Source organism: Trachemys scripta, chromosome 4, assembly GCF_013100865.1.
Source record: "Trachemys scripta elegans isolate TJP31775 chromosome 4, CAS_Tse_1.0, whole genome shotgun sequence".
Lineage (NCBI taxonomy): Eukaryota > Metazoa > Chordata > Testudines > Emydidae > Trachemys > Trachemys scripta.
In genome coordinates, this window is record NC_048301.1 from 44,590,985 (window position 1) to 44,615,433 (window position 24,449).

The 24,449-nt window shown below is 39.7% G+C and overlaps 1 protein-coding gene across 5 annotated transcripts in view; it reads right to left on the minus strand.

Moving 5' to 3' along the window:
• MIPOL1 (mirror-image polydactyly 1) overlaps positions 1-24,449 on the minus strand; it is a 291,843-nt gene that overhangs the window by 175,590 nt on the left and 91,804 nt on the right. For all 5 annotated transcript variants that reach the window (XM_034768596.1, XM_034768593.1, XM_034768595.1 and 2 more), the window contains 3 exons: positions 17,918-18,047; positions 9,306-9,339; positions 8,875-9,045 (listed from right to left, as the gene is read on the minus strand). In XM_034768596.1, coding sequence (XP_034624487.1) covers positions 8,875-9,045; positions 9,306-9,339; positions 17,918-18,047 — 335 coding nt within the window. The remainder of the gene's footprint in view (positions 1-8,874; positions 9,046-9,305; positions 9,340-17,917; positions 18,048-24,449) is intronic.

A 24,449-nucleotide genomic window follows, 5' to 3' on the forward strand; every position in this document is an offset into this window, starting at 1 on the left:
CAAGCAAAATCTAGGTCCCTGAAGTTGTCTGAGGACCTTGAATCCACCAACATTCTCAGCCCAATCTCAGACCTGGCAAGTTATCGTAACCAAAGAGGAAGCTGGAGGCTTGCTGGCCAGCCATCGCCAGGAAGTACAAAAGGGGCTTTCCTGACTGGGATAGGAGTCTTACTGGGGCACCCCTGGACCTAGTCTGAGGCTTATTGCTGGCTCTTTTCTGCAGCAGTAAGGTAGGGTTGAATTTGGTTGGCTTGTGGGGAATCAAAAACTGGACTCCTTTTGTAGTCACTGTTCAGCCAGGCGACCACCGATGCTCATGAACAGCTTGACCAGGGGATCTAAGTCAGATGGTGGCTTTACCCATCCTGGCTCAACATTCAAGCCATGCTGAAAATGGTAGCTCTGTTGGCCAGTAAGCACTGGAATTCCCCAGTGAACCTGGTGACTGGTCTATTTCCCTGGCATACATTCTGAAGCATGCTTTCGGCAGAATAGAAATGGTTCAGGTCATCCAAAACAATTGCTATGGCTCAACTGAATTCCTCCAGTTGCCTCAGCAAGGGACTGGAAGTCTCCAGGAGGTGGGATGACCAGGCCAGGGCCTCCCCAGTTAATGGGATGATAATGAGCTCCACTCAGGCCTGGTCAGTGGGAAATGACGGGGATGAAGCATGAACAGGAGTTGGCATCGATTCACAAATCTGCATTTCCCGTGGTCACTATCAAACTGGGCTGGCAGCAGATCTTCAGGTCCTGAGGGATCTGGGTCCCAGATAGCAAGATCTATGCCTACAGGGCTGAGATCTGGGACTGTAGCCTCTGCAAGGTGTTCATTACATCCGTCAGAAAAAGTGAGGCCTTAACAGGTGTCAAACCCACAGCTGAAGAAAGTTTGAAGACTCTCTCTCTTGCACTAATCAAACTGTCAAGTACATGACCAGATGTTGGCAGTCAGGCCTAATGGTGAGATCCACGGGGGGGGGGAGGGGGGGAGGAGGGAGTCACCAGTCCTGGAGGCTAGAGCAGAGCCAAGCTGGAGTCAAGAATCAGGGCCTTGGAACACCTGGGGACATAGTCGAGAGCAGAGCTGAGAGTTAGAACCAGTGATCAGAAGCCAAATGCCAGAGGCAATGGGCAAGCCAGACACTTGGTCAGGAAACAAAGCCCAAGAATGGAGAAGGATAGGGGCTACAGCAGGCACAAGAGCAGGAGGCAGCAGCAGGCTGGATAAAGAGCATCTGCAGGCTAGGAACGTGTTGAGCAGCCAGCCAGTTCTGGCTGTTGCTGGGTTAAATAGTAGTTAGCTCCACCCCTCCACCAATCAGAAAGTACAATCAAATAGGCAGGCCGTTAGGATCAGCTGTGTACAGTGTGTCCCTACTAGATTGCCCCTGCTGCAGCTGGCTCCCTGACAATAAATCAGTTGATCTACTCACCTTTCCCAAAAATGAAGGTTTTGATTAATCTTTGTAAGGAAAAACTCTTAAAAATCATTAGAATTGCAGTGTAATCAAAGTATTTGCCCCCATTAACTCTGTGGAACAGAACCAAATGGAAAACTGAGCCAATAAAAATAATTGTTTGTGTGACCGGACGTTGTCTTTTGGTGAATTTCTTAAAAGGATGCCTGTTGCCCAGCATCATTGGCTTGGACTTCAGAGTGAGGGGGCAGGGATGTATCCCTACAGACACCTGTGAGAAAGATGACTCCAGTCTAGTAGCCACTTCCCTGTTTTACTCTCCCATAGTGTTATTTTTTGAGTTAAATGCCACCTTTTAAATTAGCACTTTCATTTTGTATTCCATCTTCCCCCAGCTCTTATCCCTCTCTAACTGAAAGCAGAGCTCACTCCAACATGAACTGCGCAACATGGGCATCTTGCAGGCAGAGTCTTTGAGCCTATATTGACTCTCTTGTGCTTACTGCATTAACTCCCTTTGCTCACTCTTCCTGCTGGTAGTTTCCTCCTCCCATCCACTTGTCTGCTACCACCTAGAGAAAAAGCACAGGAAATGCGTGGGTGTAGGGATCTTGCTGTTGCTGGCACAAGAGGGGAAATGAACCAAGATAGTCCTAGGGTTAATCAAGCTGCAATCACACTCCACACAAGCCAGTGAGTTTGAAAATCACCACCACCCCCACAGCTGTCTGCTTCACAGTGTGAATCATTCTAAGAATCGGGTGCTCTCCTCCCACCCTTAGTATTAGAGGCAGCAAAAGAGGGGTAGAAGGAGCAGTGTCCTAGCACAGTAGTTAGTTCATTGTCAGATGCTCCTTCTGGTGTGCTAGTGTCAACACCAGCAAAGTGAATTCAGCAAGTGTTGGCAAAGGCTAGAATAAGCACCACAGTGTAAAACAGAGATGCTAATTAGAAAGGTTTAGTGTAAAAAGGTAATTTCATTGCAAAAAGGAGTTTCCTCTGTTCTAACAGTGTGGTCATGCACTATTGCCCCCTCAACATGAGGACACAGATTCCCTAGTTTAGATTGCAGCCCCAACCTATTTTTCAAATAACCACTTTTTTGTGGTTTTTAAAGTTATTGCAGCTCACAGGTGTATTTCTTAAATGAGAAATGTTCACCGATGTGTGGTGAGAAATCTTGAATGATCTAGGAACCACAGAAAAAACACTGAGCTCTAGACCTTATTTGGTGTAAAACCAGAAGAACTGTTTGATAACAGCCTCAGAAAGGTTAATAAGAAGTTGGCCCACTGAGACTATTGACATTTATTAGTTATTAGCTGAAATTGATAATGGTGGGCAGGGAAGCGTACTGCTTCTAATCTTTGTTCTCAGTTACCATTAAACACTGTCTGATGCCAAACAGTGCCTTGAAATGGAGAAAGGCACTTTAACTTGTTTCAGATGAGCAACTGGGAGTGTGCCAGTTTTGTACATGAACAGTCATAAGCATGTTCCTGCACAGCAGGATGTGATCAAACTATTCAGAACAGTAAAACCAGGGTTGCTTGCCAATTACGTTACTGCTTCAATCCAGAGTATTAAAAACAGACAATGCTATACTGGCCATGAAACTATTGCTTTTCTTCTACAACAAATTCTACACCTTTAATATTATACTTTGCATAGCCACTGGCTGTACCTTGATTACAAAATATCTACTCAATGGAAGTTAGGGCTGAAAACACAATAAATACATGATCCTTTTGTAGTATGATCCATGCTCTTGGTTTACTTCCTTTAAAAGCACCTTCAAGCTATACCGATGAAAATCATTTATTTTCTTTCCTCAAAAGGGAAGAAATTTTTTTTTGCAATGCCTTACTGAGTGCCCCAGTTTCAGCTGCCAAACCTTTAATCATATTAACATTCCTGTCCAGAAGGTGTAAAATGGCTTATAGCCAGTTGCTACTTTGAGGCATTACACCATATTGCCTCCTGCTGGTAACTATTTCCTTTAAAGTATTTAATGAAGATTACCAAATTGTGACTACAGTGTGTTGTATTTGTATTAAATGTTAATCACAAATATATTTGATTACTCAATAAACAAGCAAGACTTGCGAAGAAAAACCAAGAACTACATTACAAACATTTGAATGGACAGGATATTTCCATGAATGGGTTAAGGTTAAACTGAATATAAACCAAGAAACTGAAAAGAAAACAGATAGATGCTGACTGCCATGAGAATGAAGAAATTGAAGAGCAGCCATAAAACAGGCAAGTTCTACACCATAACACAGTATCTGTTCACTAACAAATATATCTTGGCAGATACAACGGAATGGTTGTGTTTGTTCGTTTTTTTTAAATGGGGTTGACATTGGTGTGTGTGATGGGGGTGGGAAGGGATGGATGTCAATGTTTAGCCATACTTTAGTTGTTTGTTTTTTATTCACTTGAAAATACATACTAAAAGTAGTATCAAATATTTGAGTTTATATCATTTTATTTGTTTTCACACGTACAAAATTTAGTTTGCGTATTTGCTCAGCAATCTATGAATGATCTAAGATTGCGGACACGTGTGCCGCTCGATATGGTGATAATAGTGTCCATCTTTCTGTTAAGACATGGTGATCACATTTAAAATCTCAAAACAAACAGGGGGAAATCTAGATTTTTTTTAAAAAAAAACCTTTGAATCACAACCACATTTCCTAAAAATTAGTGAGCATTTCTAGTTTGTGCAGCAGTGAAAAATTCAAGTACAATTCAAAGTCACAAAATATAACTAGTTAATTATTGTTAAGCATGTGTACAATAGCAGTCTAATTAAATACAGTAATCTAATACAATAGAGCCACCACAATGTACTGCAAAAAAACCACCACACCACACACCTGAAAGACTACTTCAAGACAGCCTGTATTTATATGCTCATAGAGGGCACCCAATTTATTACAGTGCATCCATTATTTAAGAATATTAAATATCGTTCAACTGAAAAATAACTGATAAGTTAAAGTTGCATGGCCTTCTGTGTTACAGTTTCTGAATCAGAAAAATCTGAAAACCTATAAATAATACCAGAAGGTCTGGATGCTGTTCAGGTAAATTGTAGTTAACAGTCAAGTGTCAGGCTGTGAAGGGACTCATTCAGAAGGTTAATGGATTAGCTTAATTAAACATAGCCCCTGTAAAACCCTGAAAGCAGGGAGGAAGTGAAATCAGTTATGCTGGTAACTTAAGTGGCACTGTTGCTCCTTCACCAGATACTAACAAATTGTATAGGAGGATGTAGTTTTCACAGAGCCTCACAAATTTTGAACTCTTAAATGCTGTGCTCCAGAAGACAGCCACAGACTACAGATGTATCCCTATGGGTGTGACGGATTGTAACCCCTGTTTTGGCTCAATTTTTATGATGTGCCTGTGTGTGAACGTGATTTTATGTCCACTGAAAATGGAGAGATCTCATCTTGCAGATGCTACCAACACCAGGGGCAAGGCCAGATCTAAATGACAATAATTTGGGTTAATTATAGTATAACTATATATATCCATTGAGTTACCTTCAGTCCCCTTGTGGTCTAATGCAAGATTCCCTCTCCTATTCTTCTTGCTAATAAATTGTAATAATTGTTGTTACAATCTTAACAAAAGACCAGTAATCTGTATATTGCAAAAGTACCCAAGCCATTATCAATTAAGAAATGTGGTTTGAAATGGTGGCCACAATTCCAAGACTTATAACTAATATTCTAGAATGTGTAAGATAAGAGCTTCTTACGTGTAAAAATATAAGTTAGGTTTTCCATCCGTAAATTTCATAGAGTTCTATTCATAATAATTATTTACAATTCATAGTAGTAGGATTTTTTAAATGAATATCAAGTGGAGCAGTACTGCCCGGCATCAAATGTTGGTAGCACAATATAATTCAGATCACAATGTTTTTTTATGACCAGCACTATCTACTTAAAACTACCTGTGTATTATGCTGACAGAAGTGTAAATTGGCTGTGATGCTCTTGGCACCTAAGCCATTATTATGTGGAATAACTGACCTTTTATTAATGCTTGGTTTAATTATTTGGGAAAGCAATGTATTATACATGATTCTTTGAGATTATTTAAACAAGCTGTTTTTTTTTAAAAAAATCTCTCTCTTTCTGTGTGCATGTGCACACCATCTCACTCAAATGGTGATATTCAAGAGTTTATAGGTTTTACCGACCAAGATTACAATTCCTATTTGAAAGGACACTGACCAAAAAACAAACAAACAAACAAAAAAAAACCACACACACCCCAAAAAACCAAAACTAAAAATACCAAACATTCTCCTCCTTTGCCAAAATCTGTTCTCTTACTGGTTGCCCAACTTTCAATGTCCTACGTAAGGAAAGCCAATAATAATAAAAAAAACCCAGCATAAAATGTTCACAGGACTGTTGGGTGTTTCACTAGTAACCATGCTGCTAATAAGCTTTTTTTAAAAATATATATATATATATATATAATCAAATACATTCTGGAATGGCAAATGAATGGAGGAGACAGGAAGTAGCCAAAGATGAACTGAGGAGAAAGAAATGACTAAAGATATGTTCAGGTAAATTTGTATAATTTAATCAACAAATTAAAAATAGTTGAGAAGTCAATAAAAGTACTATGTCCTGAAGTACAGGTGATTTGGCAAACTATTTATGCTTTGCTCAAATAACTTTTTATAATGCTACCTGAAACTCTTGTCACACCGGTTCCTTGGCTAGTCTTTCAGTTGTACTCTATCAATTATTATCCATTTACTGTAGAAAGCCCCAGCCCCACTAGTCTGTGAAGGATGCTCACAACTGTGCAGAGGGCCAACACAAGACCTTGTGTTTGAATGGTACATAGATTCTGGACATCTCTATGAAGGAACAGGGCCCTAACAAAGGCCCTGTGTGGCTCCAATAAGCTCCTGCAACAGGAACCAGAACCAAAGACTCTAATAGAAGTAGGTCCTCTGACTCCACCCCTTTCCCTGCTGCAGGAGCCCTCTCTTTGCACCCCCTGCACAGTGAGAACAGAATTTCTCTCTAAATGCCTATTGTTTATTCAATATGTACATTAAGATGCAGATCCTATTCCCTTTGAAAATAAAAAATAAAAAAATTCACACCATCTGATGCTGCAAAGCAACTGTGCCAACACATGTCCTCAGAAATTCTCTCTTTTTAATATATCTGTCCTGAGCAAAGAATGAACCAACAGAGGAAGGAAGTGTAGTGGAAAAAAAAAAATCTCTGAACAGTTTCTTAGTCACCCAGCTCATTCATGGCATTTCATGAAATACAACTTTCCAGATTCCCAGAGATATTATTTCATCTTAAAAAAAATTACTTATTTTGTAATGTTTGTCTTCTGTGTTTGGAATGCGGTGGGGAGAAAATGCAGAAAAACAAAAAATAAAGGAACCCAACATTAATGCCTGTTGCAATTCCATAACTACATGAACATTACATGGTTGCATGCCAAGTAGAGGTGGCTGGCCAGGGTAAAATAGGGTAGAACGTAAGAACAGAAGTGACCGCAGAAGAGGAGGAAGTTTCAGGATTTGGAGAGGACACTCTCCTACCGGGTAGCTTCTTGGTGCAATGTAAATTCAACAACAAAGACCATAAAACGACTTTAAAAACTAGTTAATCCCCAGATGGATGCTACTTGGAGACTGTATAATTTAGATAATTAAGGTTCATGGAGGATGTTGGATTTCTGGCCCTCTGAGAGGCAGAGCCAGATCACAGCTCTTGCATGGGGTGAGTGCTTAATGGCTGTACATACCCCCATCTAAAATCCCCTTATTTTCCCCCAGCTGCACTCCCAACGTGATCTGACTATCCCCATGACCTGATCCCAAAGGACAGAACCCAGGAATGTGGAAACAGGTCATATCAGGTGCTAAGTGTAGGAGCAGCCAAGATTGGGCACAGAACCCAAAGCGATTCTATGGTGAGGTACGACTCATAGCCCATGGAAGCAACTGAGGAGCAGGAGGGCTCTCTGCCTGCTTCAGGGAAGGGGCACTGTGTTTTTTGGTGAAGCTAGGGAGATGGAAGGGGCCACGTGTTCAGAGGTATCAGGAGCAGGAAGGGACATCAAACATCTGTTGATTATAGTAAAATGGTAAAGACACTGAAAACCAGAACAGTATATCAAGGACCTGATTTTCAGATCTTGAATGCAGAACCCTAGGGAAGAATTTGCTTGTCTTAAAGAGTAGTTATGTGAGACAGGATTTCTCTGCCATTTATAATGGTTACCCCTTTACAAATATTGAGGGCCAAGTGCACTGTTGCCCTGCACCTTGTGTGTCCGTTTACACCATCACAATAACTGCCCTGCACCTTTAAGTGGGGGGGGAGTAATTTGGCTGGATGGCCGAGTGAACAGAACAGTACTTTATGGCTTGGGGAGGGAATGAAAACTGTTGCAAAAAGGTCAGCATGGTCACTGATTCATCCCCTAGGAATGCAGAATTTAAGAGAGGCAGCTCTGGGCCTGAAGCCTCCCTTTTACACAGAGCAGTCTGAAGCAGAACCCATCCTCCCTCCCCTTTAGGTGGTAAAATACCAGGTTTGGTCTATACCCGCTGTGAGCATAACGCTAGCCGCCCCTTTTTTAGGGGGGCTGGGAAGGAATTTTTCCCTTACCACTATATTGGTATGAGTGCAGTTGGGTTTTTTTTTTTCTCCTTTTAAACCTTCCCCACAGCAGGTTCAGCCAGGGCTCTGTTCATGCATGCATGCATCCATTAAAGGAATGAACAAGGAGTGGTTGGGGACTCCTATGATTGGTACAGCAGGGAGCCAACCCCCATTCTTATAGCTCACCTTAACCCTCTATGAGGGGGATGGATGGTAAGTTCCTAGCAATGGATTTGCTGGAGGGACCTGGATGGATAAAGAGGGGGAGCTGGTAAAGCCCCCCAGGTAATTACAGAATAAACATGGGGTTACCTGCACTGTACACTTTTATCTGCTGGGTAGTTCCAGATATCTAATAATAAAGTTGCAGCCTGATTAAATCCATGTCAGATGTCTTCTGTCCTTCTTTCGGCATAGCCAGACAATGAGCTGCACAACTGAGCTCTTAGCAGTTCTATAAAGGTTAGTACTTTGGAAGCTATACTTAAAAAAAGAAAACACAGAGAAGCATCTTTTGTAACCAGGAGTATTAGATGCAAAAAAATAATCTTTTCTCTTTGAGCACGTGGCTTGCAAACGTTGTTAAGGCCATTTTAAATAGCATTTCTAGGGTACTACAATAATTGCATAGCGTTCAGGAGTTCTCTATGTGGAAGGACTTTTTAAAAAGCGAACTGTGAACAGGAAACATGCATGGAAGATTTTGTTTCCCCAAAGATAAGGGAGAGAGAGAATGTGGCATTGAATTTTTTTATAGACTAGTAGGGACTTACTTGAGACAAAGCAGCATCCCGTTCTTCAATCACTGCATTCATTTCCTCAGCTGTTATTTTCTTTCTACGCTCCTTGGTCCTGTGTATTCGATCCACAATTATAGCTCCATTCTTCTGTATAGCTATCCCTGTGTCTGCATTGTTTATTCTGTTCAGTAATTCCTGTAATGTCTACCAACAGCATTATACGTTAGTCAGACATGAAGTTTTAATATATTTTATTTAATATAGGGTTTTAATTAATAGGCACATGTGAATTGTAAATTGACTGAGTGAAGTTATTGAATTTTCATATTGCAGCAAAGATGTACATTATTAGTGTGTCAATTCTTCTTTTTTCCCACATCTTAGTTCTTGAAACCCACTCAATTGAACTTAAGCCTCTAAGATATAAGACTGACATCAAGAAATCTCCTCAGAGAATGGCTTACCATGTCATTTTCTTCAGGGTTAATATTTTCTAGCCTAGAAAAAAGGGACACAGAAAGCCTGATCAGTAGCATTTCCTTAGTGCAGCAAAATGAGTTCGCTTTTTAAATCTTTAGAACCTCAAGTAATTTCATTCTACTAGTCTTTAGAGTCAACCATGACACTGAACATATTAAAGTGCCACCTGCTCGACTCCATCTTTCAATAATGCTCCATATCTTCAGCACTGACTTCAGACTGTTAAGTTATTAATGTTTACTGCTATATATGACTACAAGGATCAATTGTTCATATGTGCTTAGATGAAGAAAGTTCCCTAGTGATAGAAAGCACTGGTGCTCTTATTTTATTTATTTCTGGACTTACAACTTTAACCTGAAATTATATTCTTGTTGTCTTTATTGCACCCCAAAATGAAATGGGACAGTAGGTTGGGGGGGGGGGGCGGAGGAGAAAGGGTTGTTTTAACAAAATGTAGTTCTTCCCCTCCACCTAGGAGGACAAACATTATAGTTAAACCTCACTTAGAAATTTTGTTTTATCCCATCATAAAATATAGGAGTTAATTTAAGCTTCCGGTGGTGCCCTTCCTTAATTCTGGAACAAAAATATTGAACTCTTTCTTTCCTTGTTTCGCTGCCACATTTACTTATATGTAAAGAGGCAATAAAGTTTTACAGTTTTGCCGAACAAATACAATTGTGCTCTGCAACAGCAATGAGTAATAGCACACATTTCTGCATACAGAGGTGATTAAACGAGAAATTACACTTTTTTCTATAATAATTAAAAAGTTAATTTTAATTAAAATCTAAACATCTGATTATTTACAGAACATTTGGGGGTCCAAAATACAGAGATTAACACCTTGTTAAAAAATAAGCTTAAACATTAAAGAAGTGCAGCCTCACCCAGTTCATAGGTACTTAAGCAAGTGGTGGATCCAGCACATACTAAGTAGCTTAAGAAAAAGCAGTTCTGGCAGAGGCTGTAATGTAACATTTCAAAAACAGGTTTCAGAGTAGCAGCCGTGTTAGTCTGTATCCACAAAAAGAACAGGAGTACTTGTGGCACCTTAGAGACTAACAAATTTATTAGAGCATAAGCTTTCGTGCACTACAGCCCACTTCTTCGGGCTGTAGTCCACGAAAGCTTATGCTCTAATAAATTTGTTAGTCTCTAAGGTGCCACAAGTACTCCTGTTCTAATTTCAAAAACAGATACTGTAATCATCAAACTTCCAGTGTCTGCCAAAGAACTAGGTGTAATTTGTACTGTGATGCTGTTGTCAGAGATCACCCTTCAAACATCCCTCTGCCACACAGCAGTGTACTAACCCTGTGCCTTTGACAGTGTACTAACCCTGTGCCTTTGAATGCACTAGTCTTCGTGACCCTAAATATGGTATAGCCTCTTATGCACACGAGGCTAGGAAATCAACCCATTCTTGCCATCTGACCTTTGACATTTAATACTAGTGCAGTTACCTAGTATGGTGATTAGTGAATTTCCTCTGTGCTTTTTGATCAATTTGTACAAGTTCATAGTCAGACAAAGCCACCTGAATTCTTGTAATCAAGGGAAGCAATTCAGAAAGGAATGCTCTATTGCTGCTGTATAGTGGAACACATTTATTTGGGAGGTTCTGAGCAGATGGTATTCCCAGCATACCCCAAAACAGTAAATATGTGGTGAGTAGGTTTGAACCTTACCTCTTTGATGAGATTTGACCTTATTAACAAGTTTACACACAAAATGTAAACTCCAGCCTGAACTCTCACTCCTAGCTTGGTTATCCCTAGAGTTCCTCCTTTAAAACAGATCAATCCAAGTCCCTAGATTCCTCTGACTAATGGGGCCATCATCATTGCAAGAGTAGGCAAATGATCTACACCTGCTATTGTGAGTCAGCAGGGTTCAACTGGCATTTCCCTATGCGTTTCCAACACCCGCTAACCGGGTGGGTCAACAATAGAACCCAGCCAACTAGAAGGAAAAAATGAGTATTATTACCCTTTGTGGATAAGGCTATCTCCTAGATCTGATTTTGGGCCAGAGTTATGGGCAGTGATACTTAAGAAACTTGTAAAACTCAATTGACTAACAGAGCACACATTAAAGGCAGCCAGACTATTGTAAAGGGATCTAGTTTTATTTTAACCCATTCGCAAGTGGCATTTCTCAGCTTTATTCTCTAATACAATCATCAAGTATAAACAACAAAGCATGAATGCAAATTGCCAACTCTCAGTACCAAGAGGTTGAATACAAATGTAGAACAATAATGGGGGCATTTCTGTCTGGAAAAATGCAGGTTGTTTACTGTGTAAAAATCAGCAGCTCCACCAAGAAAAAAATTTGTAAGGGAAGCTTCATGAGAATAGTTTTTCTAATTAAGTCTTTCCTACCAGTTATCTCTGATACAGAAACCACATTTACTCTAGGGGATTAGAGTAAGAAAAAATGCCTATTGCTTCAGCTAATAAAAATACCCAAAGAGAGGCAGATATCCATTTTGCCCCAGAGAAAAGAAACAGTTAATGAGGTTTCCTACTAAAGTCAAATATTTAAAAAGTAGCAACTAAGTACAATGCAAAATCTATTGTATTTACTTTATGTGGTACAACACTTACAGATACTATACTTGCTACTGTGAAATACTGTCTGTTCTCAGTGATACAACATATTATGGGGATGAACTCAAGTTGCAGCACAATTTCCAGAATTGTGAACTTTTGGAACAATACACAATTCTCATTCTGCAAAGAAGGACCAATCCTAGGGCTCAGACTGGGGAAATAGAGTCAGATATATCATCTTGATATTCTTTACCTGCCTGATACATGGAGCCCTTTAGTGGCTTCATACAAACAGACATGCTTAGGGCTCTCTCTAGCTCCCTGGAGCAGTGGTTCCCAACCTTTTTCTGTTAGAACATCTCTCTACTGCCAGTTCAGCAGATGTCATCTTTCCTTTCTCTCTGGCTATTTTCTCTCACTTCTCCTTTCCCAGGTGCTTCCCCCCCCCCCAAACTTCTCATCTCTCTTTTCTGTATACTTTTTCTTTATTTCCCTTTTTAACTTATTGCTCTTTTATATGTGCTTTGCTGGCTCTTCTTCCCTTATGCCCCCATACCCTCCTCCTTTCTAGTACTCTGTTCCCCTTCCCCATAGCCCCTCGCACCAGTAGGATGATCAGACAGCAAGTGTGAAAAATCGGGACAGGGTGTGTGCGGTAATAGAAGCCTATATAAAAAAAAGACCCCAAAATTGGGACTGTTCCTATAAAATCAGGACATCTGGTCACCCTATGCACCAGAAGCCTTTATGCTGCTGTTGTGAGAGTTGTCTGTTGGTGAAACCCAGGGCTGAACAAGAGCCATGAAAGGAGTAAAGCTGCTGCCTGAGCCTGACACTTGGAACTGTACACAAGCTGCTCTTGTAGCGTGCTCCATTAGAGTCCACAAAAGAAGCAAAGAGGGAAGGGGAATGGCTTATAAGAAGCTAACTATTGTTTCATCTTCAGATGCAGCAGCACGTTTGCAGAGAGAGAGAGAGGAAGAGTGAGTGTGTATTGGGGAGCGTCTGGGTCCTGCATCTTTCTCCACCCACACTAGACCTCTGCATTCATAACAATGTAAGAATGGCCACACTGCATCAGACCAATGGTCCACTGATCCCACTCTCCCATCTTCTGCCAGTGGCCAGTGCCAGATGCTTCAGGGGAATGAAAGAACAGGGCAATTTATTGAGAGATCCATCCCCTACCATCGTGTCCCAGCTTCTGGCAGTCGAGGTTCAGGGACATCCAGAGCATGGTGTTATGCTTTTAGTTTGAACCTCTATTATGGTGTTTTTAAGAAGTTTCCATACAGCTTGCAGGGATTTCATTCATGACTGTTCCTTTAATTTCCTCCTCATTTTTGTGTAGTTCCTCTTTTTGAAGTTAAATGCTACTGTGGTGGGTTTCTTTGGTATTTTCCACCCTACAGGGAGGTTTAGTTTAATTACATTATATTTGCTATTACTAAGCGATTCAGCTACATTCACCTCTTGGACCAGATCTTGTGTGCCTCTTAGGACTAACTCAAGAATTGTTTCTCCCCTGTGGGTTCCAAATCTAGCTGCTCCAAGAAGCAGTCATTAATGGTGTCTGGAAATTTTATCTCTACATCCTGTCCTAAGGTGACATGTACGGATAGTCAATATATGGATAGTTGAAATCCCCCATTATTATTGAGTTTTCTGTTTTTGTAGCCTCTCTGATCTCCCTAAGCATTTCCCAAACGCTGTCACCATCCTGGTCAGGTGGTCGGTAGTATCTTTCTACTGCTATACTCATATTAATCCAGCATGGAATTGAGATTCTATGGAATAGTTTGATTCATTTAAGATTTTTACTATGTTTACTTTCCTTCACATATAACGTCATTCCCTCACCAGCATTACCTATTCTATCATTCCACTTTAGCTAGTCTGGCACACTCTGTGGTTGGAAACACTAGCCTGGTTTGCTCACTAGAGCTGGCATTTTTTGACAGAATGTTTTTTCATTGGAATAAGTGGATTTGTCTAAATGTATCAGTTTCAATAAAATTTTTGTTGGGATGGGTCCTCAGGTCCAGAATGCAGTTTCTGGTCTCTCTCTTCCCCCCCCCCCCCCCCCCCCCCCCCACAGCACTCTCCTGGGATGCAGGAGACTCAGGTTCAAGTCCCTGTTCTGCCTCTGGCAGTCTTTCCCACATCTCAAGTGAGTGCCCTAATTGCTAGGCCTTAGATCCAGTCTCTCAATTTGTCCTGTTGGAGCTGTTCCATCTTATACAAATATTTAAATATTCATTGGACAAGAATGTATCACAGCCTCTCTCATGTTCTGATTCATTCTTATGTCGACCAAAATCAAGTTCAAAACCATGAACATTTTCATGAAATAGAAGTCTTGTTTTCCAGCCAACCCTAGCGCTCATACTCTGATGCTAGATTGTCTTCTCAGAAAGGCAGAGGCCCCAGGGGCAGTGGCGATATAGGACCCTAACAAACCCTTAAAAAAAACCTGGCTTTTGGAGTCTAGCCTGGGGGTCAGCAGTAGTGGGAGAGGAATCTATATGAACATAACATAAGAATAGCCATACTGGGTCAGACCAAAGGTCCATCCAGCCCCTTATCCTGTCTACCGACAGTGACCAATGCCAAGTGTCCCAGAGGGAGTGAACCTAACAGGTAATGATCAAATGCTCTCTCTCCTGCCATTCATCTCCACCCTCTGACAGACACAGGCTAGGGACACCATTCCTTACCCATCCTAGCTAATAGCCATTAATGGACTTAACCTTCATGAATTTATATAGTTCTCTTTTAAACCCTGTTATAGTCCTAGCCTTCACAACCTCCTCAGGCAAGGCATTCCACAGGTTGACTGTTCACTGTGTGAAGAAGAACTTCCTTTTATTTGTTTTAAACCTGCTGGCCATCAATTTCATTTGGTGGCCCCTAGTTCTTATATTATGGGAACAAGTAAATAACTTTTCCTTATTCACTTTCTCCACACCACTCATGATTTTATATACCTCTATCATATCCCCCTTTAGTCTCCTCTTTTCCAAGCTGAAAAGTCCTAGCCTCTTTAATCTCTATCCCTTTTTGAATGATTCCTAACATCCTGTTTGCTTTTTTGACTGCCGCTGCACACTGCGTGGACGTCTTCAGAGAACTATCCACGATGACTCCAAGATCTCTTTCCTGATTTGTTGTAGCTAAATTAGCCCCCATCATATTGCATGTATAGTTGGGGTTATTTTTTCCAATGTGCATTACTTTCCATTTATCCACATTAAATTTCATTTGCCATTCTGTTGCCCAATCACTTAGTTTTGTGAGATCTTTTTGAAGTTCTTCACAGTCTGCTTTGGTCTTAACTATCTTGAGCAGTTTAGTATCATCTGCAAACTTTGCCACATCACTGTTTACCCCTTTCTCAAGATCATTTATGAATAAGTTGAATAGGATTGTTCCTAGGACTGACCCTTGGGGAACATCACTAGTTACTCCTCTCCATTCTGAAAATTTACCATTTATTCCTACTCTTTGTTCCCTGTCTTTTAACCAGTTCTCAATCCATGAAAGGATCTCCCCTCTTATCCCATGACAACTTAATTTACGTAAGAGCCTTTGGTGAGGGATCTTGTCAAAGGCTTTCTGGAAATCTAAGTACACTATGTCCACTGGATCCCCCTTGTCCACATGTTTGTTGACTCCTTCAAAGAACTCTAATAGATTAGTAAGACATGATTTCTCTTTACAGAAACCATGTTGTCTTCTGCCCAACAATTTATGTTCTTTTATGTGTCTGACAATGTTATTCTTTACTATTGTTTCAACTAATTTGCCCGGTACTGACGTTAGACTTACCGATTTGTAATTGCCGGGATCACCTCCAGAGCCCTTTTTAAATATTGGCGTTATATTAGCTATCTTCCAATCACTGGGTACAGAAGCTGATTTAAAGGACAGGTTACAAACCATAGTTAATAGTTCCACAATTTCACATTTGAGTTCTTTCAGAACTCTTGGGTGAATGCCATCTGGTCCTGGTGACTTGTTACTGTTAAGTTTATCAATTAATTCCAAAATCTCCTCTAGTGACACTTCAATCGGTGACAATTCCTCAGATTTGTCACCTACAAAGGATAGATCGGGTTTGAGAATCTCCCTAACATCCTCAGCCGTGAAGACTGAAGCAAAGAATTCATTTAGTTTCTCCGCAATGACTTTATCGTCTTTAAGTGCTCCTTTTGTATTTCAATCGTCCAGGGGCCCCACTGGTTGTTTAGCAGGCTTCCTGTTTCTGATGCACTTAAAAAACATTTTGTTATTACCTTTTGAGTTTTTGGCTAGCTGTTCTTCAAACTCCTTTTTGGCTTTTCTTATTACATTCTTGGCAGTGTTTATGCTCCTTTCTATTTACCTGACTAGGATGTGACTTCCACTTTTTAAAAAATGCCTTTTTATCTCTCACTGCTTCTTTTACATGGTTGTTAAGCCATGGTGGATCTTTTTTAGTTCTTTTACTGTTTTTTTTTAATTTGGGGTATACATTTAAGTTGGGCCTCTATTATGGTGTCTTTGCAAAGTGTCCATGCAGCTTGCAGGGATTTCACTCTAGTCACTGTACCTTTTAATTTCTGTTTAACTAACCTCCTCATTTTTGCATAGTTCTCCTTTCTGAAATTAAATGCTACAGTGTTGGGCTGTTGAGGTGTTCTTCCCACCACAGGAATGTTAAATGTTATTATATTATGGTCACTATTTCCAAGCGGTCCTGTTATAGTTACCTCTTGGACCAGACCCTGCGCTCCACTAAGGACTAAATCAAGAATTGCCTCTCCCCTTGTGGATTCCTGTACCCATTTTCATTTAAAGTATCGAGAAATTTTGTTTCTGCATTTCGTCCTGAGGTGACATGTACCCAGTCAATATGGGGATAATTGAAATCCCCCACTACTATTGAGTTCTTTATTTTGATAGCCTCTCTAATCTCCCTTAGCATTTCATCGTCACTATCACTGTCCTGGTCAGGTGGTCGATAATAGATCCCTACTGTTATATTCTTATTAGAGCATGGAATTACTATCCATAGAGATTCTATGGAACATGTGGATTCATTTAAGATTTTTTACTTCATTTGATCTAGTCTTGTAACTAATGAGTTTGTGCTTGACAGACCAGTATGAGACAAACAAAACAGAAGGAGAAGAGAACAATAATTATGAAGAAACAGCATTCTGGGTTCTGGTCTATCCTGGAATGGGAGTAGTTAAGAGTGTGTGTGTGGATGTATGTGTGTGTGCATGCACGAGAGCATGCATATTTGGGTGGGAGGAAGGTGGAAATTGTTGGGCAAATGATAAATAAAGGGCAAGCTAGAGAGGATGTACTGGGGAAACAGGGAAAAGGAGAAAATTAGGGGTGGGCAAGAAAGTGAGGAGAGGAAACAGTAGAGGAAGAGAGAAAGAGAAAAGAGAACAAAAAGGATAAAAAAAAATAAAGGAAAAGAGAAAGAGAAATGAGAAATTGAAATAGTTCTTCCTAAATGAGAAATTGAAATAGTTCTTCCTAAATTAAGAATGACTTTTGCATAAAAGAGGAGTAGGAGGGTAATGCACATAATTTTTTCCACACTTCCACTGTAATTAGTAGATATTTTGCTAAAAGAAATGTCTAGTGGGCTCAAAGATTCAATTGATTTCCTATAGAGTGCAACTTCTGACCGACAACCTTGTACTCCATGTGAAGAAACCCCTGTATGAAATGTCACACTTCCCTGATTTATCTCTGAATAAATCAATAGTGGATCTTTTTTTTTCTTTCTTTCTGCAACCAGAATCATTCACCTCGTTCTCCATCCGGGAGAAAAACATGATCTCGTTTGATCATGTTTTTTTTTTTTAAACCTACACATACAGCTGGAATATTGAGACTATTGCTGTCCTCTTACATTCTATCACACTGAAATTCATGTTAAGATTTACCACATGTTCTCTTTTGAGTTCTATCAGGTTTCCCTTGGCTTCCAATAACAGCCATCTTTTTACACGCAGCAGAAAAAACATACATACTCTTTAAGAGACTGCTCCAAATGCTTGGCTCGAAGAAGTGCTTCATCTCGCTCTTCATTGGCTAACTTAAGTCTAGCCATGACAGCTTCATCACGTTCTCGTTGAGCAGTATAAACTTCTTCCACGAGTGCTGCAAAAATGACCAGCGTGTTTAGCACAGCTTTAGTTGTATCCTCACATGGGGCCCTATCTAATGTCTATTGAAATCAATGGTTTTTCCACTCACTTCAGTGTCCTTTGGATCAGGTCTTGACTGTACTTCCTATACATAACATTTGCTAATGTGAAGATACCATAACAAGACTCCTTCTCTTACAGCAAGACATCAGATTAAGAGAAAGGATCTCCTGAAGTTGCTTTTAACACCACACTTTAACCAACCCCAAAGTGGTGCACAATTTAGCTCTTGCATGGTGCCTCCCTGGTATTACAAAGATAACATGGTCAGCACCCCTCTCTCCCTGTCAAGCCTTTACTTTATTGTTAATATATCATTCTATTATCTGTTAAAGCATTCAGGGACCTTTGAGCATTAGGTGCCAATAAACTAAGATTTACTGTTAGTTTGCTCCCAAGGACAGAAACCTTCAAGTCATTCTTCACACTGGGCTTACTTTTTCTTCCTACATCTCTCTTGCCAACATGGCTAACACCATCTCTGGTACACGGTCAGAATCCCTACCTCAACCCTGCTTCTGCTAAAATCTTTATTCACACACTTTCATCATTCCCCCTCTCTAATATTGCAGATCTCTCTTTGCAGTCATCCTAAATCCCTATTCTCAACTTCAGGGCACTCAGGATGCTGCAGTGAGACTACTTTTATTCCAAGAAGGACAATATCCTCTACCATTGGCTCTGGAATTGAATCTCCACATTCAAATCAAAATTGTTTCCCCTGGGTTTCAAAGTTCTCTGTGGACCCCTTTCACTCTAATGAACTAATCTTTCATTCACATAGTTCCCCTGCACCCAATTCTGACGCCTCCAAATGCTGGCATGTTTTCCAGTATTCTCAAGATTCTGCTGAGTCAAAGGCTACTGCATTTGTATTTCCCCCTCTATCTGGAATTCCCTCCCATTCTCTGAATCATGGATGAGTCATTTCCTTTCTCCAAGTCTAGATCTTGTTCACTTTAACCTAGAGCCAACTCTGCTGCTTTTTCTATCTTAGTTTCCTTTTTCCTGCTTCACCTTTGTACATTATTATGATGTCTGTATTAAAGTGGCTCTATCCAATTTAGTATAAAGCTCTTTACCATACTTCACGGGAATGGCACTATATAAAATTGTAATTCTATTTTATAATACACTTTTTGCTTACTACTGTACTTATATCATTGATACCAAATAAATACATTTAAAAATATTTACAGAAAATATTCAAAAGACAAACTAGCAATAAAATGTCAATGCAGTCAAAAGTACCAGAACAAACTGTTGCTCATGACTAAATTTTGTTGAGAAAATACCCCATGAGGAAATGTCATTTTTTTAGTTATTTTTCAGAAGTTTTAATTTATCCATACAGATATATTTAAATATAATGACAAATAAAACAGCAAGACTATGGATTTAACAATATCACAGCATGAAATATTCATAGATAAATACTCCTGAATGTTACAAGATAAATGATTCCTTAACAACCACCCACCGCAAAACTAAAAAAGGGGAGAAGCATCAGATGCCTAATCTACCTGGATTCAATTGTAATACTCTCATGAAAGACCAAACATCTTCATAGTTGGATCTTATGTCTCCATAGATTAATATCAGTTTTTCCAAGAGGGTGGTGTTGGTTTGGTCAGTTAGCCAATCAAAGAATGCAAGGGGAAGAAGCTGATATCCATTTTCATAAAATGACTCTTTTGGTCATTATAAGTGCTGCAGCAATTCATTTCCTAGCATTACTCGAACAGGGAATATCTAGAATGCCCAAAACACAGAGACTTGACATAGGGGAAACTCCTACCCTGGTCACCTTAGATAGAGTATCATAAATATCACGCTTTCTATAGTTCTGCCTACTGTGACATTAGGACTGTTCAATAAATGAAGTCATTTGAAGGGTTAACCACAAGAATATCAAAACATTTGGATGAAAATGTAGTCTATACAGTGAATATCCTTTAGCTTGCAGATTCCTTGACCCCTTCCACGAGCAGCTTTGGCAGCTGAGAGATGTAGTTCACTGGGGGAAGGTGTGGAAGAATGAATCCTGACAGATCATAAAGAAAGGAATTCTGGGTATGAAATACTTCTGTCACCCCTGTAGCAGAACCAGAAGCATTACTGGAAAGTGGATGAAAGGAGGAAGATAGATGTGATTTTTGTGCTTCTGAGGGTAGGGCGAGAGGGCCAATCTAACAGGCTGGATGAAGGAGAATGGGGACAGCTGCACAAATTGCTTCTAGGGGTATGGTCTACCCTCATGTTCACTGTTGAAGAGGAGCCCTCTACTCAGTCACATTAGAGAGGTCACAGAAGATATGCCAAATTGTGTTTCTCTCAGGAAAATAATTTTTGTGTCATAAGACAAACCACACCTGATTGTCCAAGAATACTCTGCCCAGATTTGGCACATCCATCAAATACTCATTTAGATATCTTCAACCTGAATATTGTTTGGTGGCAAGAGGAAAAGAATTTTTCTGCTGCAGATGGATGTAGAATTTGGGAGGGACACAATACCAGAAGCTACCTGCCTCTTTGTGAAACGATATCCTTGCTACTGTGGAAGGGATAAAGTTAGGTGGATGGGCAGAGCATGCAGCTCCAGAACTACACACGTGATTTGGAGATAAAAGAATTAGTAGCACATGCAGAGAATGATTCTGACATCTGGACAGCTGTCAGGCGCAGATAAGCACTGTGTCCTTACACCTATCAGGTTCCCAAAGGGACATAAGATTTCTGAAATTTGTGATGGCATCATGGTGCCAACTGAAGAGGCCTACATAACAGCCTCTGTATCTCAGCAGTACCTGGGTAAACTGCAACAAAACTGCTATGTCCCAGATAGATCTGGGATATACAGGTTGGTTAGTTTGACATGGTAAGTATTATCTGTCTGTACCATAATGTGTCTGTTTATCCTGGAGTGGAATTCCACAATTCTCTCACTTTTAGCCCAGGCCCTGGCCCACAGTATCCTGTGTATCAACTGTGCTAACTCAGCAGTCTGATTGGCTTCAACATCTGCTGTTCTTCCCTTTGGGGGTCTCTGACCAGTGGTATATAGTGACCAGATAGACTTCTTAAATCAAAGTACTGGTTATTTTAACAGTAGGAACAAAGCATTTAGATAAAAAAGATTTTAAAACAACAAACAGAATCCGCATGCCTATCTTACCTAAAGGCTTACCATCCCATGATGGTAACCTTGGCAGGCCTAACTTCTTCAGACCCGCCAGCAGGGTCCATGTGTTTCAGTCAGGTTCCTCCAAAGAACTTTCCCCCGTCCCTCCTCCCTCTGAGAGAGAGACCCTTTTAAACTGTCATACTTCTTTTCATCTCCAGTATTTCTGGGCCTTTTCCTGTCCTGGTATTGTCTCTTAACAATCCTCAAATGTTTGTGTAGATATGGCTTATCTTGAACCATTTTTTTCCTTTCAGATCCCTATTAAACTAAACCAATATATTCATACAGTAAACATCCCAATAACCATGTCAACATACAGTATTAATAAATTATTACAGAGCAGCTCCAAATCTGTCACTTTTTTAAAGTAATACAACGTTTTAACTTTTTCTTATTAAAATAAAAGTTATTTGGAAAGTCAAAGAAAAAGCATGTATAAGGCTGGCTAGCCTATCCAAGCTAAAACAGAGATGGACTCTTAGCAGCAGGCACCCTCAGAAACCGGAAAAAAATGTGTTACAAGGTAAAATCCTTGAAATCAGCAGAGTTCTTGCTGAACTCACTTGGCTGGTGGTAGAAGCCTTATCTGCCATCTGCCAGATTCCTCTGCTGGCCAGATCATCTACTGATTCTACATACATATTTTCATGTTCAACAGGTACATTAATTTCTGACAGTATCTGATCATTTTTAGTATTTTAGTATCTGACCATTTCATACATGTAAAAAGTTCTAAAATTATATCAATATTTAAAAAAAAAACAACTTTTCATTTCATACAGTGTGCAATTATTAAAGTAGCTAAATGGGCTGAGAAATTTATTCTCACAGCAATAATCAACATTTTAAAGAGTTATTGATATGTCATGTATAGAAGTACAGTCCCACTCCTACAAGCTACTTGGCAAAGGCAGACGCCTGCAGCTGCATAGAGCCCTACTGAGTTCAGGAGAGCTGTAGGACTGGAGCATAAGACTAATTCTTCAAAGTTAATAACAAAAAGAAACACCCAACTGCAAAACAATATGATTATCTCCCACCCAGTATCAAGCTCATGGAGCAGGGGACAAGGTATGCTTTCACTCCCCCCAACTCCAATGGAGGGGTTGAGCTAATCTCAGTCCTTGTGATCCTATGGGGACTAGGACTGAATGACACTAGTCACCCCAAGGATGGCCAAGAGGAGCCATGGCCACACCCACTCCAGGGGCAAGGCACACTGAACCCTCATATGCTGTTGCGGTGGCCATGCTACCCGTGTGCACTGGAGAATTCTGGGAAGCATTATGTCATTAGTGAGCGCTGACACATATCTAAGTGGTTATACTTATCACCTTCCTTTATCAAAAACAGCTCTATAAATAAGGACCAAAAGAGTGAACAGGAAAAAGAGAGTATTATTATATAATTTAGCATTCTGTTACAGAAAAATACCACAACTTTACTTTTCTATATAGCATCTTTCAACCGGAAGGATCTCAAAATGCTTTACAAACTTTATAAAGAAATCATCACCCACTGAAACGCAGCCACCTCTGGAGTGAAACAGAACATCTGTTTAACAGCGCAACATTTTTATGCTATATTTAGGACAGGATCTGAAGCATGAGAGTCCAAATAAAACACCCTGGGAGATATTTTGATAAAAAGAATGCAGTTATCCAGGTTGGAACATCAGGCTCGACAGCCCTATCTATGCTTATGAAAAGTGTCATGGGATTGTGAATAAACATAATCAGGTTCTTATGTCCACGACAAAAGATGGCACCTCCAGCAGCACAATAGCTCATAGTTCCATGCTAGCACACTAATTCAGTGCCTGACTCTAAGAAATGAAAACCAGCTACTTAATCACCAATTCCACCCTCCTGGGTTTTCCTTGGAAACCTGCCATCGAAGTACCAACCAACCCTCCCCTGTTTATCTCGAGAGCTGACCAACAAGAATAACATTTTGTATACAATTTCCCCTCCCCTTGAAATATGACACATGAACTGAATATGTATATTCAGGCATTAAGTTAAAACAAAGACTTATTTTTTAGCAATAGCACGTATATCTCAGGACATGCAAGAGTTATTAGAGGTTATTCCTACAATGTTAGATAAAATTCACCTAATGAAAAAAACACCCCAGACTGTTATCCAATGCTTACCAAAAGTGTACTTGAAATATATTTATATATTACATTGAATAGCTAAATTTTATCTGCTCTGGAATAATTTAATAACATCTTCATCTTCGTAACCAAAAACCCTATTATACTGGAGCTCTTTATTTCAAAATGATCATTATACTAAGCCCATCAATTCTAAAACATTTTTAGTTTTTAGTAAAGAAAACAACTGTAAACAGACAGCTTTGGTGAGGTAGATAGCTATTACAAAGTTCACTTAGAAAATCAATATAGCATTTTAGTTGGAATTTGCTCATTAAACACCCACAGCTCTAATGCAAATTATGATGGAATGAATAAAGCAAATACATATGCTTCTTTCTTTTTATTAAATGTAAAATCTGCTGTTAATTGCTTCTGGTATGTCATATAAACTTTTCTCCTTAACTATTAAACAGAAGCTTTTACAAAAGTCATTAGAGAATCTTTTTCTTTGACTTGTATAAATTTCAATATTTGTTCAGTAAAGGTTCACAGCAGTTAAATTACATTAACAAATATTATTAGCTACTATGTAAGCCAACTAAGTAAAATACTTATATTGCAGGTAAAACAAATCATTGGGTGTTTACAATAATATTTGGATATGCCCATTTTTAAACAAGCTTATCAAATATCCTGTAATTCTTAGTCAAATGAGAAAGACTCAAAGTAGATTTTTTCCCCAAATACTCAAATTTGTTTAGTAAGCTAATTGTTTTCTAATATGGGTGAAAGTAAATATGAAGAAGATGAACCATACCAAGTATGAGTTTACTGAGTCAAAGTAGTGTACATATTTTCTTAGTTAAACCTGATTCTGTTGGCAAACCTGCCTTCCACACTTTTTAAACTACCTTTAAAATACAGTAGTAGCAAGAGAGCATGTTGGAAATCATTCTAGTTTAAACATTAGTTCATGATTCTCCAAACAACAGAACTTTGGGGGAAGGGAGGGAGTACGTTTCCCAGGAAAGAAGACTGTTTGCTGATTTCCTAGAGGTCATCTGTGT